The sequence below is a fragment of the Poromitra crassiceps genome, assembly GCF_964638095.1.
Source record: "Poromitra crassiceps genome assembly, chromosome: 28".
Lineage (NCBI taxonomy): Eukaryota > Metazoa > Chordata > Actinopteri > Beryciformes > Melamphaidae > Poromitra > Poromitra crassiceps.
Genome location: NC_139651.1, coordinates 16,436,842 through 16,456,881, shown reverse-complemented (window position 1 = coordinate 16,456,881; position 20,040 = coordinate 16,436,842). Strand labels below are relative to the sequence as shown.

General features: G+C 44.5%; 1 protein-coding gene across 1 annotated transcript in view; it reads right to left on the bottom strand.

The window, feature by feature from the left end:
• LOC310799587 (uncharacterized protein) overlaps nt 1-17,364 on the bottom strand; it is a gene marked incomplete at its 5' end in the record, with an annotated part of 135,589 nt that extends 118,225 nt beyond the window's left edge. The window contains 6 exon segments of the mRNA XM_083662176.1: nt 2,196-2,379; nt 9,130-9,301; nt 10,093-10,283; nt 13,020-13,173; nt 16,966-17,056; nt 17,198-17,364. Coding sequence (XP_083518302.1) covers nt 2,196-2,379; nt 9,130-9,301; nt 10,093-10,283; nt 13,020-13,173; nt 16,966-17,056; nt 17,198-17,364 — 959 coding nt within the window.
• Nucleotides 17,365-20,040: the final 2,676 nt, after the last annotated feature.

The following is a 20,040-nucleotide window of genomic DNA, read 5'->3' as shown; positions in this document are numbered from 1 at the left end:
GCCTACCTGGCAACCTCAATCACAACACCATTATGTCCCTTCACCTTATAGCCTACCTGGCAACCTCAATCACAACACCATTATGTCCCTTCACCTTATAGCCTACCTGGCAACCTCAATCACAACACCATTATGTCCCTTCACCTTATAGCCTACCTGGCAACCTCAATCACAACACCATTATGTCCCTTCACCTTATAGCCTACCTGGCAACCTCAATCACAACACCATTATGTCCCTTCACCTTATAGCCTACCTGGCAACCTCAATCACAACACCATTATGTCCCTTCACCTTATAGCCTACCTGGCAACCTCAATCACAACATCATGTCCCTTCACCTTATAGCCTACCTGGCAACCTCAATCACAACACCATTATGTCCCTTCACCTTATAGCCTACCTGGCAACCTCAATCACAACACCATTATGTCCCTTCACCTTATAGCCTACCTGGCAACCTCAATCACAACACCATTATGTCCCTTCACCTTATAGCCTACCTGGCAACCTCAATCACAACATCATGTCCCTTCACCTTATAGCCTACCTGGCAACCTCAATCACAACATCATGTCCCTTCACCTTATAGCCTACCTGGCAACCTCAATCACAACATCATGCCCCTTCACCTTATAGCCTACCTGGCAACCTCAATCACAACACCATTATGTCCCTTCACCTTATAGCCTACCTGGCAACTTCAATCACAACATCATGTCCCTTCACCTTATAGCCTACCTGGCAACCTCAATCACAACACCATTATGTCCCTTCACCTTATAGCCTACCTGGCAACCTCAATCACAACACCATTATGTCCCTTCACCTTATAGCCTACCTGGCAACCTCAATCACAACACCATTATGTCCCTTCACCTTATAGCCTACCTGGCAACCTCAATCACAACATCATTATGTCCCTTCACCTTATAGCCTACCTGGCAACCTCAATCACAACACCATTATGTCCCTTCACCTTATAGCCTACCTGGCAACCTCAATCACAACATCATTATGTCCCTTCACCTTATAGCCTACCTGGCAACCTCAATCACAACATCATTATGTCCCTTCACCTTATACTCTGCACTTGCCATTTTTGTGATTTTGTCTTTTAGATATGTTCTTAGATATATTATTTTTATCTGTGCATATTGATATGAGCGCTACGCTGCATAGCTACACTAAGACAAGTGCCTCGTATGTCATCTTTACATAATGTAGCAGTAAAACTCATTGTGATTGTGATTTAGAGAGCGCTGTAGTGGGCGTGTCCTCGTAGGGTCACATGGTGAGTGAGGGTTAGTTAGGTTTGTGGAGAAGTAGACAGGAGTCGTAAATAAAGCCTTTGTGTTGGAACAATACAGGGAGCCCACAACTTCTCAATCTGCCCTCAACTATACGACTGCAGCTAAAAGTGCTAAGCTGGGCCGCAATGTGGCTTTGGTGGCCATGTTCTCTGGATGCTTCTATTGTTCAGTGGAGACAGCAGACAAACAACTTTGTCCTGAAGGACCTGGTGAAACAAGGCCATCTCTCCTCAGATCTATCAGGCTGTGCGTACACTGGGAAGAGGGCAATGTTCAGTGAAACTCTAAGAGAATCTGTCAGTGGAAACAGTCAAGAAGTCAAACATTTTCCACCTGAGGAGATGGTGGTTCTTAAACAAGTCAAAATGCATAGCTTCCTGATGTATTCTAGATCAAAAACCTTTTCAAATGAAACTAAGCTGGAACAACGCTATGGAACAAATTTATATCGAGAGAAGTGGAAACAGCATGTATCACAATAACACAGTCAGATATGATTGTCCTAATGTCATACATCACAATAAGTCAGATACTGTATGATTGCCCTAACGTCATCCTTGAATTCCCTTCTCAAAACCCATTTGCTGTCTCTTTTCATGACCTGTTTGTTAAAGGAACCAGTGATGTAATTTGTGCATGAATGACATCACTGGTCCACAACTGAACTCAAATCAACTCTCAACAACTGTCAAACTAAATGAATGCCTGCAAAACGGTTGACAGTTTTCTGATATACTACTGATTTTGTAATGATACAATGTTGGTTGAAAATCGAGTGTTCCTCTATAAGCACTTTAGAACTTTCACTTTAAAAATGTAAAGAAACGTATCTTGATTATAAAACGGCCTTTGATCATCATTATGAGGTCAGTTGGGCCTTACTGTGCGAGGAGCTGCTGGAGGCGTTGGTGTCCTCGCAGTGCTGCGATGGCAGAGGGGGTGTGGCCTTGTTTATTGGCCAATCGTAGGGCTTCTCTGGCTCCGGACTGCTGCAGCATGAAGAACGCAACCCGTGTCAGACCTCGACGCGCCGAGAAGTGCAACAAAGTCTCCTGCGGATCCGGATCTGGAGGAGGGAGGGAGGGAGAGAAAGTTGTGAGAACTAAAAGAAAAACAAAAAGATTATATATAATGTCACTTGAGCAATTGTGATGTCACTGATGATGTCACAATGTCTATGACATCATCAGTGATGCCACTCGAGCAATTGCGATGTCACTGATGATGTCACAATGTCTATGACATGCGGAGTTGAGCAATTGTGCGCTGAGCGACGTCACTCGAGCACTCCACGATGTGATCAGTGATGGTCACTTCGAGCAATTGTGATGTCATCAGTGAGTGATGTCATCAGTGATGCGAAGTTGGGCAATTGTGCGCTGCGCATGCCAATAGAGTAGGCGAGGCCACGCAGCATCTGATTGCAGTATATATATTAAAAAACAAACAAATATGAAAAGAGAGAGAGAGAGAGGAAGAAAAGGAAGAAAAAGACACCGCTGCTGTCCAGGCAGCCAATGGGTAAGCCCGTAGCTGACATGTGACATGCCTCCACTTCCTGCAGCTTAGCAACAGCAACAGCACAGTGCTGCTTAATGAAAGCAGCACAGGAACACAGTGTAAATCATCACTTTTACACCTCTACAGACTGAGGCTGTCAGAAACACACAGTGTCCCAGTAGGGATGTTAACCATTAACCGTTAGTCGATTAACTGCTGTTAAGAATGTAACCGATAAAAATTAATTAACTGTTTTGACCGACGACATGTTTTGTTTACATTGTATCACTTAAATCTCCAGAGCTCACACTGTGTGTTGACTTTTATACCAGTCCAGCAGAGGGCGTACGTAGGAAGTAGGAGGAAACAAACAAGAGATCAGATGGCGCTAGCAAAACAGGCTAACAGCAAAACGCAAACCACTGTGGGAGCACAAGATGAAAATACTAAATGTAAATATTGCGTCATTGATGTACCACCTTAAAACTCAGCACCCGACGGTTGCAGTGCAAAGCAAAAGTGGAACATTGTCCTCGCAGCAAACTATTGCATCAGTTTTAGCCAATTTGTTGAAAGGACTTTAAGGACAGGCAGACAAGAGCGACTGTTCAAACGAGGAGAACCGTATTGTTTTTAGGCAAACTATTGTTTTATTATTATTTCCGTTTGTGAATCATGCCACGAATGTCACATAAATAGTATGCAGCTACTGTGTGACTGTGAGGTTAAATAAAGCTTGAACTGAGAGAAAGACGAGACATGCTTTTTATCAGCGGGGGGGAGGAGGGGGAGAAACAACATTAATGATTAATCGATGAATTGATCGTTAAGGTGCGCAACTAACGGTAATAGAAAATGCATGAAATTCCCATCCCTATGTCCCAGTGTAAATCACTTTGACACGTTTACAGACTGAGGCTGTGAGGAACACAGCTCAGACTAGACTACTGTGGTGTGATAAGATTCAAGATTCAAGATTTCAAGATTTCAAGATTCAAGATTTTTATTGTCACTCCGTAGTACAAGTATCACGTGTGAAATTCTTGTGCTGTGGACTCCATAAAACCCATATGGGTTCTCAAAGGCCCATACCACCATCTTTGGATTGAAGCTGCATATATTCTGTGCCAATAGATTAATTTTTAAATTTAATTTAATTTAATTTAATTTAATTTAATTTAATTTAATTTAATTTAATTTAATTTAATTTAATTTATTTAATCTATTGGCACAAAATATCTGCAGTAATGTCAAGGCGATCGATCGCCTTTGCACACTGACCAAGACGATAATATTGGAGATGCACAAACAAAGACACAGGCCTCCCTCTTTGTGCCAACGCAGGCGTCTGTCAGGTTGCTGGTGCAGCTCCCTGTAGCATTAATGCCAGGCTCACTGGCTGCAGGCGTCTGTCAGGTTGCTGGTGCAGCTCCCTGTAGCATTAATGCCAGGCTCACTGGCTGCAGGGGTCTGTCAGGTTGCTTGTGCAGCTCCCTGTAGCATTAATGCCAGGCTCACTGGCTGCTGGATAAACCCAGGGATGGTTTCAGCTTAATTAGCATGTGTGTAATTAAATCTCCCCCTGCTTTGACATTGTTATATTATTTAATAGTAGGATATTTGTGGGCCTGAAGGAGCTGCGCTGCTCTTTCTGTTGATGTGAATGTATCTCTGCCTGCACCGGAATCCAATTATATTTGTCAATTTGGAGACACAAAGGCATCAGGAGATAAGTGGGAAAAGCTAGACAGATATTCCTCCAGACAAATCGTGCCTCTAGTGCAGCTGCAGAATCCAAAGTGACTTTGGAGAAGACTGAAAAAAAAAACAATTGAAAATGGCAACAAAGTCAAAATCGGTCAATAAAAGAAACTTTGTGTTTCTGTTTATTGGCGGTAGGATAATCCACAAGTTTTTTCCCTGCAACATTTCACAGAGCTGCTTGTGTCTGCTGCTGGTGAGAGGTTCCACTCCATTGACTCGCTGGCCTGTCTGTGCCAGCAACGCCCTGATGAACCTCACGTTTAATTGATCAAATTAAACGCTCCAGCTAAGCGAGCTGAGCTGGCCTGCAGGAGATGCCTTTGCTGCTGCTGCTGCTGCTGCTGGGTTCTCCACGACGGTTCCTCCTCCTTCACCAACGAGCTGGCACAACGCGAGCATTACATCTCCATAATGTAGCTGGAGGGGCATCTGGGATATTTAGCGCTATCTGGCAGAATACAGGAGCATAAAGCGTCTTAATAGGCTGTCGGGTCACCGTGAGCACAACCGCTTCAGTGCGTAGCTCCTCCTGCAGCGCTAATGCTAATACGAGGCAGATTTCGCACATCCTGTGAACTATAAATAAATGGCTTTGTTTCTTCATATTCTTATAATTGTCTCACTTGTATAATGCATAATATATGGAATATTTAACCTCATGCATATATGGAATATTTGTTGTACATGTCATTAATTTGACATGATCTCTCAGAATGCTACTGTATATTTTGCACAACTTGCATAATGCTGTAATTAATATTTGCTGCATTCTTATTTATTATTCTTATTTTCAGGGTTGGGTCGTCTGTGAGAGAAATCACTGTGATTGGCTGGTCAGGGGGATAGAAATCACTGTGATTGGCTGGTCTGGGGTAGAGAAATCACTGATTGGCTGGTCTGGGGGTAGAGAAATCACTCAGTTAGCCCCGTTTCTCCTCTTTCTGTGTAGACTATGCTACCTTAGAAAGAGTCCCGTCTCCGTACATAGTAGGGATGTTCATCAATTATCGAAAATCGATAATCGATCGTTAAGGATTGGAATCGATCCTGTGGCATTTGGATCGATTTTTTAATTATTAAAAAAAAAAAAAAAAAAAAAAAAATTTTTTTTTTTTGGACTAGGTTTGGGTGGAATTCGTTCCTCCTCGCCCCACTCCATTGCACAGCCGACTAACGTGAGGTGGAGCTTCATATAGTCTCTAGTTTTCTGGCTGGGCACGGGCCTTTCTGCCAACAAAACTGTTTTAAACATGAGAAATTCACACCGGCATGCGCCGGGGACAGCAGTGTTGGAGAGGAGACACATTGAAATTCATTGAGGAGAACACGTTGTCTTTCGTATTTTCTGCCATAGGCATTCATTTTGTTAAAAAAAAAAAAAAAAAAAAAAAAAAAAAAAATTGAAAATATTGAAAATTTTCTAAGTATTAATAAAATCGATAATCGATAATTGATCGTTAATTCTCACCGATTATCGATTTTGGAAAATTTTCAAAATGAACATCCCTAGTACATAGACTTGCCTGCGACGTTGGCTCCCAAGCTGTCTAAATCAGCGATACGGACGTATTTACAAGTGTCACAGAAACATTTCAAAGCCACCTACTTGAGAAGGAGGGTTCATATCTTCTCGACGTCGGGGTTAGAAAGCTCGACGCTGCTCATAAATGCCTCTTTTCATCCGAAGTCTGTGCAGGTGATATTATTGTTTGCGGGTTAGAGCTCCCAGCCGTCACAGCGCTCAACAGCACCACTCTGGTCAAAAGCTCGGTAAAAAAGAATATCACCAGCACAGACTTCGGATCATGGAAGTTGGAAACCCTCATTAGTGTTTTGCTTGCACCTGTCTTTACCCTGCCTTTTCGACACAAAATGGCCCCTGTGAAAAGAGTCTATAGAGAGGCTAAGTGAACGTCACTTCCTGCTTCAGCACTGTACCACAGATTTTCATCCGCCATTTATTTTCCCATCGACATTTCGTAAAATGCTTATAAAAAGAGTTTTACTGGTTCAAACCAAACGGTACAGATATATTTAGAAACAGGAGAGATCGCATAACATTTCACATTTTACGAAATGTCTATGGGAAAATAAATGGAGGATGAAAATCTCTGGTACAGTGCTGAAGCAGGAAGTGACGTTCCACTTTGGCTCTCTATAACCTGTGCTGTGTGCCCAGATCAGTGACTGCTGTGTGTCAACGACGTGAAGGATGACTGAGATAAACCGCCGTCACCTCCAACCTTATAGTCCACCGCTATCCATCATCTGACACAGCTGATGAACGCTCCTCTCAGCCTCAGCATCTTGTATCGGAGCGCTGACATATTGCGAAGCAGAACCTATTAGAGCGCACATCAGTCACCACAGCAGGGGGCGCTGCCTTCCACATTCACTTCATGACAACTGACTTGAGCGCACGCGAGCACGCCGTGAGTCAAGCCAAGCAGGCAAGAAGGTCATCACAGCCTCGCACACCCCGTCTCTTGACAAAACATCTTCAGCGTTTCTACTGGATGAGATGTTCCTGTCAGTGCTGACGAGCGAGAAGCTGCAATATACATTATAATAGATGTGATCTGTGTTTTGAGGAAACATCATTACCAGAAGCGCTTTTGTTTTTGTCAACTAACGACCTCAATTTCCTTTCAAAAGTGCCAGAAGTTGTTTTTGTTTTGAGCTGTCAATCATGAAAGTGGAGGTGTCACTCAGGGTTCATTTGAAAATAGAGTGAATATCATCGCAAGTCGACACACCCTTTTATTGCATCGAGGCATGAAAGGAAAAACCATTAAATCAGACGTTTCATTTGGACCGAGGAACCAACAGAGACAATCTGACATTTTGATGACTTCTATAGTATATATGCAAATGTGTTTTGGCTTTTCTTTTCAGGCCTGAAACAAATAAAGACTATGATTTTCTTTCTTATTCATTTTCTCTTTAAACAGTTCTGTCTCAAAATCCTGCTGGTTCTGCTGGCCTGCATGGGCCCACTTTGAAAGTGGACCAAACCAACAGAACCAGCAGGGAAAACCATTATCTTTACAACAGCCAGAGGGAGAGGAAGTGCTCCAACTACTCCCCAAAGGCTTGTTTACACTGCTTTTACACGGAGCAATTACCTCCCAGAGTTTATCATCAAGATCAGCTCGTTTGACCGCCATTGGCTGATTGAAGCCAATCAGATTCAAACGGCTGGAGAGAATTGGCAGTTGTGGCAAAATGTATGTTTCTCTGGCCAAAGTGCTGCAGCGTGCCCACTGCCCACTGCCCAGCTGCTGCTCATACAGGATGGAGGCAGATTAACACTACATTAGCATGAGAAAATATGCTGTGTTTTAATATTTCTCCGTTTTCCCTTGTTGGATTTTTATCTATATGCTAATCTTTGCTGCTACTCAAATGGACTTGAAATTCCCCTCGAGGACAAATATGGTTCATCACATTTTAGCTCACATACAGTATAGCATTTTGTCAATTAAATCTTTTATTCTGTCTCTCTGGGGTAGAGTTTTAACGCAAATGTGTTGTAATGCGGTTCTTTGCGAAATGAATGAAATCGTCGAGAAAAGTAAATATTTTCCATCGAGTGAAATGAGGTCTGTTGCCACAGTGGAATAGACTATAGACTCCGCTCCACGCGCACACACACACAGACACGCGCGCGCACACACACACATACACACACACACACAGACACGTGCGCGCGCACACACACACACACACACACACACACAATAGCAACAGTAAACATGTCAGCCTCCACCGACGATGCCGTCCCCGTCCGCATCAATCAGTAACAAACATGTCACCTTGTGGTGACCTGTGAGCGTAGCTTCCCGCTCGGGACGCTCAGTTTGAATGCAAACATGTCAGAGCACAACAGTGACATATTGCATTTGACGCATGCACAAAGAAACTGGAGGGGGACCCATCCATATATTAGCATGCACTGTACTACTATGTTAATCTGTCAGAGCCTTGTTGTCTTGTACCATCAGTATGCACTATAGAGACACTGCATGAAATAGGCCACGCCCATCACGGGGGAAAGCTCTCCGTTTATACACCCGCTCATTTTCCTTGAACTAAACATAGCTAAAAGCTGTTGTGTGGTGGGGCTGCGCAGACAACAAATGTAAAAAAAAATCACCAATTAAAGTTTTTTTGTACTCCCGAGAAAAACAAGGAAGCCATTGAGAATTGGCGAGAAGAAAAATGTGGATCTAGCTGTCAAGGAAGTAAGTTGGAGTGTTCATCTTCCGTATATACGATCTTTGTTTGCAACACGCAACATAGGAGAATGCCAGGATTGTGTGTGTGTGTGGGGGGGGGGGGGGGGTTGTTCTCCGCAGTGTCTCTATACTACTATGTTATCTGTCAGAGGCCTGTTGTCTTGTACCATGTTAGTTGTTATGTATCAATGTCAGCAAAACTGATTCCTGGACATTTGATGGCACTTGGACACGTGGTTCGCGGTCTTAAAGGGATACACACACAAATGCTGCATCGGGTATCAATGGGTTTAAAGTGAGCCCTGCAGTCTCACCAGTGCTGTTGGTGAGTTTGTTGCCCAGTAGGCTCCACCCTGGGGGCAGTTTGAGGTGGTGCAGGGCCAGCGCCAGGCTCTCGTCCAGACGCTCACACTCCTGCAGGGGGATCTGACACTCGTCCAGCAACATCGCCCCCTCCAGGCCGTCGGCGCGGCCCGCCGTGCTCACCTGTGGGGGAGGGCCGACAACACAGGGATGAGTTTTAGGGGGCCGAGGCTCAGTCTTCTGGGTGCACGGACTCATCTTAAGATGCTGGATAAGAGCATGAACTAAACGTCTCAAATGTAAGGTGTTGATGTGTGTGAAGACGCTTCTCTCCATGCTAAGTAAGGGCTGCATGAGGTTATCAAACTAATGAGAAGCTGAAAAGTGAGATTGTGAAAAGAGCTGCAATACATGTGCAAACAGTTTTCTGCACACAATTCCCTTTTTTCAAGCACATTCAAAATGTCTCATTTCTGTGGCTGAAAAGATATAATTTCATAATAATACCCAGTACTGTGAGCCAACAGGCCTTAAAGGGCTACTTTGCATACTTTCAACCAGCTTTGTAGCATTACAACATCAGTAGTATATCAGAAAACTGTCAACAGTTTTGCAGCCATTCATTTAGTTTGACAGTTATTGACAGTTGATTTGAGTGGGCCAGTGATGTAATTTGTGCACGAATGACATCACTGGTCCACAACTCAAATCAACTCTCGATAACTGTCAATTGTGTCAAACTAAATGAATGACTGCAAAACTGTTTGCCATTTTCTGATATACTACTGATGTTGTAATGCTATAAAGTTGTATTATGCTATAAAGTTATTTAAGTTGTATTGTCACTCTTCTGACCGCGGTGTGTCCTTTAACCATTACTAACCACTCTTCTGTCTGTGGTTCTGTGACCCACTTCAGTTTTGCTGGTTATTTCCCTGCTGACTAATATGGAACTGAGTGGACTCGACGCTCACCAGGAACTGGGCCATGTCGAAAGCCAGGTCCTGGACGAAGCAGAAGCGATGCTCGGCCAACAGGGCCACGCGGCCCGGGGGGGCCACGCGGCCCGGGGGGGCCACGCGGCCCGGGGGGGCCCCCGGGTCCTCGGGGACACCTGGGCTGACGGAACACAGAGAGACCCAGACCTCTTCACAGCAGTCATGGGCTGCAGGGAGAGAGGAGGAGGAGGATCAGGGAGACAGACAGGAGAGGAGACGAGGGGATGGAGAGAGCAGTGACAGTCAGTGTGATGTATTGTTGTCACTTGTTTCACATCAAAAGAGCAATAAATAAAAAGATCTACACATTATGAGGCTGTATATTGACTGTATATTGCACTTGAACGCAACATGCAATATAAACACTGAATAAGTGTCCAAATGTTCATGTCATTCTGGGCAATACTCTTCTGTTATAGCATTTCAGTCTGGAATATGGAATATCTTTCAATAATATTTATGACTAAAAGGCTAAAAGTAATCTCATGTGTAAGAAATGACTGTTCTACATTGAAGTAGAAATTTAAATAATTAACTTGTTGGTTTTGGATTTATTTAGCTTCAAGAGTGCATTTTTGTTCTTGTGTGACCCTCAACACAGGCTTTGAGAATCCCGGGCCACTTACTGATACTTATGCTTAAAAAGGAAGCAAAAGGATCAAATATTGGTGGTTAAGACTGAATAATGACTGAATAATGACATCACAACTGTTAATTTAAAATGAGTTATTCCTCTAAACCTGGCTTCAAATGCCCCAAATTTTTCGCGCTGGCGCCGTTCAGCCCTCAGCAAAACCTGGTAGCGAGGAATTGTTTTTGTGGCCCTCTCTATCATCAAAGTTGCCCATCCATGGGTTACGGCATGACAATATTTGTTCGGCCCCCGGCAACAATCTGGGTTTCTCATGTGGCCCCCCATGAAAAATAGTTGCCCACCCCTGGTCTATATGAAGCTATACTTCTTGGATGCAGGACTTCTTCATTCTGCTCACTGGAAAGAAAGCATCTGCGGCAGACTCTATAGCACCCCCTGTCTGTGGATCTGAATCATTCCTGCCACTAAGGTTGTCACAGAGGGCACTGTTACTGGTGAAACCGGTGGTTTTATTTAGCTCCACACCAGGAATTCATATCCTATTTTGTAAAATAAAGGAACATATTCAGAGCTTCCACAGTCAAATTAGGATACTAATGATAAATGCCTACTAAAAGCATACTGATCATTAATATGACATTAGGATTAATAGGATGACTTAATTGTCCTTACCTACTGACAGTAATGTGAATCGCTGATTAAAAACTGTTCCAGTACGTTTTTCAGATGCCGTTAACGTGAATCTGTCGTTACATTTACTATATTTGAGTGTTGTTTGGTTGCCTCTACAACCAGTGTCTTCTACTGGCTTCTAGGCTGTTAAACACAGACAGTAATCATTTTAAATGAATGCCTTCACTTATATGAGCGCACAACAGGCTGTACGTATCCTGTCTGTGACGAACAGGTTAGGCTCGTTCATACATATATAGATAATATGTATATATGTTATTTCTTATACATGTTCTCATGGCTTTACATATAGAAATATATGTATACTTTTTATTTCTTGTTCATGTTTATATGAGGCTGATCTGTTATTTCTGACATGATTTGTTTGTTTATGTTATGTCATGCTGTTACATTAGGTCCTGTCATGTCTGAAGTTTGTAGCTCGCTGTGAGCTTTTGAAGGTGTTGAGTAGGCTGTGAAACTGAATTGCCCTTCTGGGATAAATAAAGTTGTCTGAATCTGAATCTGAATCTACTGGTGGCCACTGAGCAGCCCCACTGGAGTAACTGAAGCTCAAGTGCCTTGCTCAAGGGCACCTCAGTCCTATAGTGGACGAGCAAGGGCAAGGCGCTACTAATTCAGTCCCCCTGGTGGGGATGTGGGGAGTCGAACTTGGCAGCGCGACCTTCTGGTGGGTCATGAGGCCAGTCCTCCTGATGGAGGGAGCAGTGATGCAGAGCTAATGTGTTAGCAGGAGGACAGAGCCACACCTCCTCCTCCCCCTGACGAGCTCTTAACGAGATAACGCACCTTAACGTCTTCTGCCTTCATCCTACCTGCCTGGAAAGCAGACACCCAACAACCTCCCTTCTACCTGACTCCTGAGCTCGTTTGCCGTGTCTTTGCCTCGGCACTTCTCTATCATTCATGACAATTCTCGGCTCACAGGAATATGTTCCATCTTGTGTCCGGGTGACCTTTGACCTTTGCTTGTAAGGCTGTGGTCCAGCACTAGCGCTTCATTGGACTGTTGACCCTGCTGGAGGTCTCTCTGGATAAAGGTGCGTTCAAACCGACCTATTAAAAGTTTTTCGCTGGCATCGAGTTTACATACAAAGTCAATGCAAACGAGCGATTGAGCGTATATTCGCCCGGGAGAAAAATCGCTGGGCGACAGAGACAGAGTGATACGGTGAAAATTCGCTCGTCGCCCGAGATGAAATATCCCAACTCAAAATATATAAAGTCAAGGACTTTCAATGACCCATGTCTATTTATGTCTATTTCCTACAACTTTCAAGGCCTCGATCTCCCAAAGTCACAAACGTTCAAGGATTTCAAGCACCTGCGGGAAGGAACCCTGTAATGTAATGTTGCTCCTTTTTTCTGAGGACTTATTCTAACTATATATGTTTCTGTGTTACTGGTCTGCAACATTGATATTTGTCAGCCATAATCTCAGTGAGACTATCATAGTGAAATAACATTCATAAAAGTCAAATAAAAGTCAATGAAAGTGATGAACAGAATGAACAGAATTGATAATACGCTGGGCTCTGTAGGTGGAGCTGACTTCACACAGCTCCACTGCAGCGGACTCAGCAGGATGCAGGGGGGGGGAGGGGGAGGGGCTTACCAGGACACAGCGCCTGCAGGGTGTCATGGCTGCTCCTTAGGGTGCTGCTCAGGTGCCTCTGGGTGCTGCCAGCAAACAGCAGGAAGTAGTCCACACCCTCCTCATCCTCAGCCAGCTCTTCATCACAGAGCTGCACTGAGATAACACACCTCCCCTGGACAGAGAGAGATAGAGAGACACAGAGAGAGAGAGACAGACAGACAGACAGACAGACAGACAGACAGAAAGGAGACAGAGAGAGAGAGATATAAATATAAGAACAATGGAGGAGCACTTTGGAAATAAGTGTTTTAAGTAATGCTTTTAAGTGCTATCCTCTGGGATTGTATTTATGTGTCATGATCCTTATTTTGAGTCTTTGTGCTTCTGAATTCCTCATAAAAATCTAATCAAATCAAATAAGACAGAATGACAGAAAAAAGAAGGGAAAAGACAAAGAAACAAAGAAAGACGTCAATTATATCTGCCTAAATATATCAGTGTTTCCCCTACCATTCTACAGGCCTGGTGGGCCCGCCCCCGCCAGGCCAGAAAAACAATTGCAAAAAATATATATATATAAATAAATGTGTGCTCTCCCCAAAATTTCAATAAACCTTTATAGCATATTATTACAATACAACAATACTGGTGTTGACAGTAATAGAAGAGGCCAAATCATTCATTTTAAACTGACATATTTGTGTCGAGTCCACCCCTGGGGATACACAGTGATCGAACCAGGCGTTTTGACGGTACGATTTTTTTTAAACTGACATATTTGTGTGGAGTCCACCCCTGGGGATACACAGTGATCGAACCAGGCGTTTGGACGGTACGATTTTTTTTTAACTGACATATTTGTGTCGAGTCCACCCCTGGGGATACACAGTGATCGAACCAGGCGTTTTGACGGTACGATTTCTTTTAAACTGACATATTTGTGTCGAGTCCACCCCTGGGGATACACAGTGATCGAACCAGGCGTTTTGACGGTACGATTTCTTTTAAACTGACATATTTGTGTCGAGTCCACCCCTGGGGATACACAGTGATCGAACCAGGCGTTTTGACGGTACGATTTCTTTTAAACTGACATATTTGTGTCGAGTCCACCCCTGGGGAGACACAGTGATCGAACCAGGCGTTTTGACGGTACGATTTCTTTTAAACTGACATATTTGTGTCGAGTCCACCCCTGGGGATACACAGTGATCGAACCAGGCGTTTTGACGGTACGAAGCATTTTGCTTTTAGGAGCATTGTGCCATCGTGCAGCGCTGTTCCAAAACGTGTCAACGTGTGTTGTTGCCTGGGAAACGCACATCCCATAATGCACCTGTTCGCATCGCATCCCATAATAGTATGATGATACTTGGGATGCCATTGCCAACATAGATGCGAACAGGTTAGCTAAAAGTTTAGCGTCGCCAGCGACGGCCCCCGCCGTTGCGGTCGGGGGGTACGTTTCGAAATCCCTCCAGGCCTGAAACATTTTCTAGGGGAAACACTGTATATGATAGCTCATTTGTTCAAATGCAGGGCGTTAGGGTTAGGGTTAAGGTCCTTGCACATAGAGTCCGTTTTTTCGTCCGAAATTGACGCACGAAAAAAATAAAAATACGACCTCATTTGTGTCAATCATCATTGACACACCGAGTCCGACAATTACGTCCGTCATTTAAGTTTTCGGACGAGGTTCGATTTTCTGCGTTTTTCCGCATCCATGAAATCGTTTTGACAGGTGTTTGACCACCCAGAGCTGCCGTAGTGTTGCTATTCACAATGAAAAATGGCATCTGAGAAGTTAATTCAGTTCGTCTCCCAGCACAAAGCATTTTATGGCAAAGCAGGAATACAGAGATTCGGAATTAAAAGACAGAATGTGCCGGGTGATTGCAGACCAGCTTGGAATGCGGGACGCGGTGTGTGTGTGTGTGTGTGTGTGTATGGGGAGGGGGGGGGGAGGAGAGAGACAGAGAGCCACACAGACACACTGCCAGTTGTGGATCAATAGGATCGCGGTAGTTTTCTTTTCGTTGCGAATCTTCGCAACGAATATTGGATAATTAACGCATCGGACTCAGTGGGCAAGGTATCTGTGCGTGACGTTTTTTCCCCGGATGACGGATTAAAAAAACGCAGCGAACAATTCGGACTCTGTGTGCAAGGACCTTTAGTGTTGTGTGATGTAAATGACAAGGTGTGAGGTGTGCTCATCCCTCCCTCATCAGTCAGCATGTGTTGGTTTTGAAGAGCATGAAGAAGACGATAACAGCCTAGATGTATTTGTGACGACTCTGTATTGAAGGAGGAGGCTTCACTATGGCAAGAATTCAAAGGACTGGAAACAGTGAGCTTCAAGTCATTAGCCCACTTCTTCTACTAACAATGATTAACCTTGATGATTTGAGGAACCAACTTACTGCGCTCCAATTTAACATCCATTTACATCAACAGCTTGACTCTTTTCAGCTACAGTGGACTTTGTTCAAATAAATTAGGTGTTCCAATGCTGGTGATGAGCAAATTATTGGATGATTAAATTGTGGAAAGCGATAGCGTGAAATCAGACGATACGGTGATACACAGCTTATTGTGCCAGTCTAACGTTCCATTCAGCGCTGTTGTGTCTGAATGCTGTGCTGTCATCTGAGGACACACAGACAGAGGAGGAGGAGGCGGACGACACCCGGATAAGAAGTGGAAGATTGTCTCATATCAGATGCTTTCCACCGGGGGACGGCAGCCTGCTGAGACCGTAGGAGAGGGACAATGGGACATTTCTCTCAGGGTCGGCCATCTTTACACACAAGCCTGGTCCAACCATGGCTGTATTACAACAACAGAGCTGGATAAGAGATTGAAAATGGCATTGGAAAATAGCTGCTCACCGGCGCATGGAGCAGATTTAAGCTCATATTCTTCCTGGTTTTACTTTAAGGATTAAGTTAAGTTATCCTTTATTTATCCCCATGGGGAAATTCATCCTCTGCATTTGACCCATCCTCTACTAGGAACCTTCCTAGAACTAGGAGCAGTGGGCAGCCACTGTGCAGCGCCCGGGGACCAACTCCAGCTCTTTTGCCAGTGCCTTGGTCAGCAGCACTGACAGGAGTATTGACCCTAACATACATGTCTTTGATGGTGGTTGGAAACCGGAGCACCCGGAGAAAACCCACACAAACACGGGGAGAACATGCAGACTCCACACAGAAAGGACCTGGGACGGACCGGGGTTCGAACCCGGGACCTTCTTGCTGTGAGGCAACAGTGCTAACCACTGAGCCACCGTGCCGTGATGTGCAGCCCACGGTCATGTGACATGTCTGCTCACGTATTCACGCCCGGAGGAGCACGTTCTAGAGCGTGTTACACTATAGTGGCCAGAGCCAGAGAGAGATGGAGCTGCAGAAAACTGTGGCTTCTGAAGGAAAATAGACTCGTAATTTTTTTAAAGGTGATCATTAAAAGGGTCGTTTTTGACTTTGAGTGACACCCAGAAAAGTCACATGACTTGCAATAATACAGAGCTTAGCCACCATGTTCAATTTGCTTCGGGGCCTTGTCTCCTCGCTGACCTGGAGACCAACAATGAGCTGCCATCATTTTGGTTAAAAAAATGCATGAAGGATCCTCAAGGTCTTCTTTCCTCCCTCCTCCCTCCTCGTCTCCTCCCTCCTCGTCTCCTCGCTGAACCAAACACACCCATGACTACAAAACTCAGTAGAAAACAAACATCAGGAGGGACAAATAAGAACTAATGGGAAATACAAAACTATAATAACTGATCAGTGCTACGAAGCGCTACACAACTCAAACAGCAGATGCTTCAAAACTGATAAAAAAACTGAATAAAAACAGGAATCAACAACTTCAATTTAATCACACAAATAAGCTTCATTGACACGATCAATAATGACAGACACAGCAGTTATCCACAGCGTTCTGATCCTCAGCCGCTCACCTCCACAAACGTCCAAACTGTGGCAGGTGTGGACCTGCTTGAGTGCGCGTGGTACGTGCGCTCAAGTCCCACTGAGCTTTTCCACAGTCGGCTTCATGTAGATGAATTAAACATGAATGTTTTTATGTGGATATAAAACGTGAGTTTAGACAGCTGCTGTCATCCTGCGTGAGAGGAGTGTGGCTTCAATATGGCGCTTGCGAAGACATTCCAATTGTCCAGCCAGGTTCACTCGTCTGAGTCGTCTCCTTGCATCGTCTCCTCGTTTCCTTTGTGACCTGTGACCGAGGAGTCGAGGAAGAGACGCGAGGAGAGGAGACGAGGACACATGGTTAAGACCACATGGGATGCAGCCGTGGCGCCTGGGTCCAACGTGAGGTCCCGGTGTGAGGCGGCCATGTTGGTGTGGAGAGGTCAAAGGTGCTTCCTCCTCCTCTGATGAAGCGCTAGCCGCAGGGACTTGGGACCAGCAGGTTGGCAGCAGGAGGGCTCACAGCACAGCAGCTTTGGGCTCACAGCACAGCAGCCTCGAGCTCATCAACTCTGTTTGGCAAAGCCACTGCTGCTGATCAACGCAAAAGTTCAAAGAGGAGCTCATAAAGACGACCTCAGAGCCCAGAGGGCACAGGAACAGAACCAGACTGCAGTCACCTCCTGACAGCCACGACTGCATCCACTGACCTGTAAGTGCAGCGTGGAGGAGGCAGGTTTGTCTCTGTGAGGAGAGTCTGATCTTTAACCCTGTAAGATCCGCTGTTGCAGAATTACATTACATTTTTATTTGATCTAAAAAAAGGTATAAATGTTTGTTTTTTGTGCCCCCCCCCCATAAACATAGTCATTGGGTCCTATTGTTCAGTCTAACAATGCTATTGGATAGGACATTTGTATATAAGTCCCGCCCACAAGGTCATGATGTATCACAACTTCCAGAACTTGGCTGAGAATTACCCACTCTTTGTTTCATTGGACTGAGTTTATCAATTCTAAGTACCGGTAAGTAAAATGCCTTTAATTTTTTTGTTGTGATCAGTAAAATGACTAGAACATGTACATGTTGTTATTGTGAAATACATTCCCCAAATATCAAGTTATATTATATATAATATAAATATTATATTAATATTATTATTTCCATAAAACCTTACAAAAACATATTTTTTTGCAAACACTTCATTATCATCTCCAAAGGCCTCCTACAACACCATCTGAAAGGTTTAAAAACTTTTTTTTAATGTTTTACTATGTCTGGGTTCTACAGGGTTAAGAAGAAGAGCAGAGAGGTTAGACCAGCCTGAACGAGTTGTAGATGTGTGGAAGCCACCAGGCGTGACATTCTCTCCATTAAAAACCCATCTTTTATTGTGAGGCCAGATTGGAGATGAGTTTTGTGCTGCTGTGTTTTGTGCTACCTCAGGTGCACTCGTAGCTCACCTGCACTGCGTATGGATGTTTTGTGCTACCTCAGGTGCACTCGTAGCTCACCTGCACTGCGTATGGAAATGAAGAAGACGTATTAGTGTGAGATGAGCTCCACGTGACCTCACTACAAACAAAAGAGACGCAGAAGAAGAAGTGGTTTTCTCTGGACTGGCGACAGAAGGCGGATGGTAAATGAATCCCCTGGGTCACGACACCAGCCTACTGCATCCTGCACACAAGCAATCTTATCAGGAACAATCTTACCAGCAACTGGATTTGATTTGAATGACCTGGAAACAGGTTCAATAAAGGAGACATTTCATAACAGCATGACTGTGTGTTATAGGAAACATAATACTACACGTCCCCCATGCACTCCACCTCGAAAAGACTCAAAGTATAGAGACAGTCCGCATGTCTGGGAACGTCCATACAGGCTCTAGGAACGCCCACAATAGACGCTGGGTTAGCCTGGGGGCGGGGTCAGGGTGGGGTAAATTCCCCCGTTCTGTCCATTCAGCAAAGTTATAATTTAGCTGATAGCCCAGCCCAGGCAGACACGATCGGGGATTTAACCACCGCAGTAAACGCACATCTGAGCAGACGTCTTGTGTTCTGCTCTAGAACCCCCAAACCTGTAGTTTAGAGCCGCAGCACCGTCTTTTGGTGAGTCAGCCCTTGAGATATTTGGGCGGTTTTACCCCACTCGCGGGCCAGCCGTTTAACATTTTGTGGGCGTTCCCAGACACGCGGACTGTCTCTATAAGACAATAACTGGGTTTCCATCCAAATGTATCGCATAATTCAAGCGAATTTGTGAAAATCTGCAAAATAAAATGCGAATTTATGCATGTTTCCATTCAGTTTTGTTTAGCGAGTTTTGGGAGTCGGCAGGTTGAGCAGTAGGTGGCGCTTCTCGGAAAAGTGGAGGGGGAAATGCAAAAGACACCCAAAGAAGAAGGGGGCGCGATGGGATGACGTCATAAGAGCGACATGATACTGTAGCCGAGCGTTATTAGGCTGTGCATAAAAAGCAATAAACGGAGCAACTCCCACTTGAACACTCTCACCATGAGACGCCAGCTTTATTATTCTTCCCGTTCTCTCATCCTCGTACTCTTCCAGCCTCAAGTTCCCCACAACAACCACCACACACTTCCGTTTCCGGCCTTCAACATAAAAGCCTACAGTGCTGCCTAGAACGTAAACATAAATGATATCGCATAGCACCTTCATAAAAATAGCTTACAATACTAACAACAACTAGTCTACGACAAGATGGAGAGAGTGTTTGCAAACATCGTGGCTTTTGGGAGGACTCTCATAACGGCATTATCAACGTTAGCAATTTACATCAACATCCTGATGCAGAAACGCGAAAGAAGGCATGCAATGATGAGAATAATGTGGGAAGAAGCTGGGGCTGGAGGACCACGTCGCCGCCGTCCGCGTGTCTGGGAACGTAAACGCAGTAAGGAGTTTTGGGAAGTTGTCGTCCAGCACCATTTCACACTGTACGTCATCGTTAATTCGCAAAATCTGTTTCCATTGCAAAAGTTTGCATCTTCCTAGTGTCGATACGCTGATAAATCCACCCCCTCCAAGCGTAAAAACTTTTATGCGATATTTCGACCTTTATTCGAATTTCTGGTG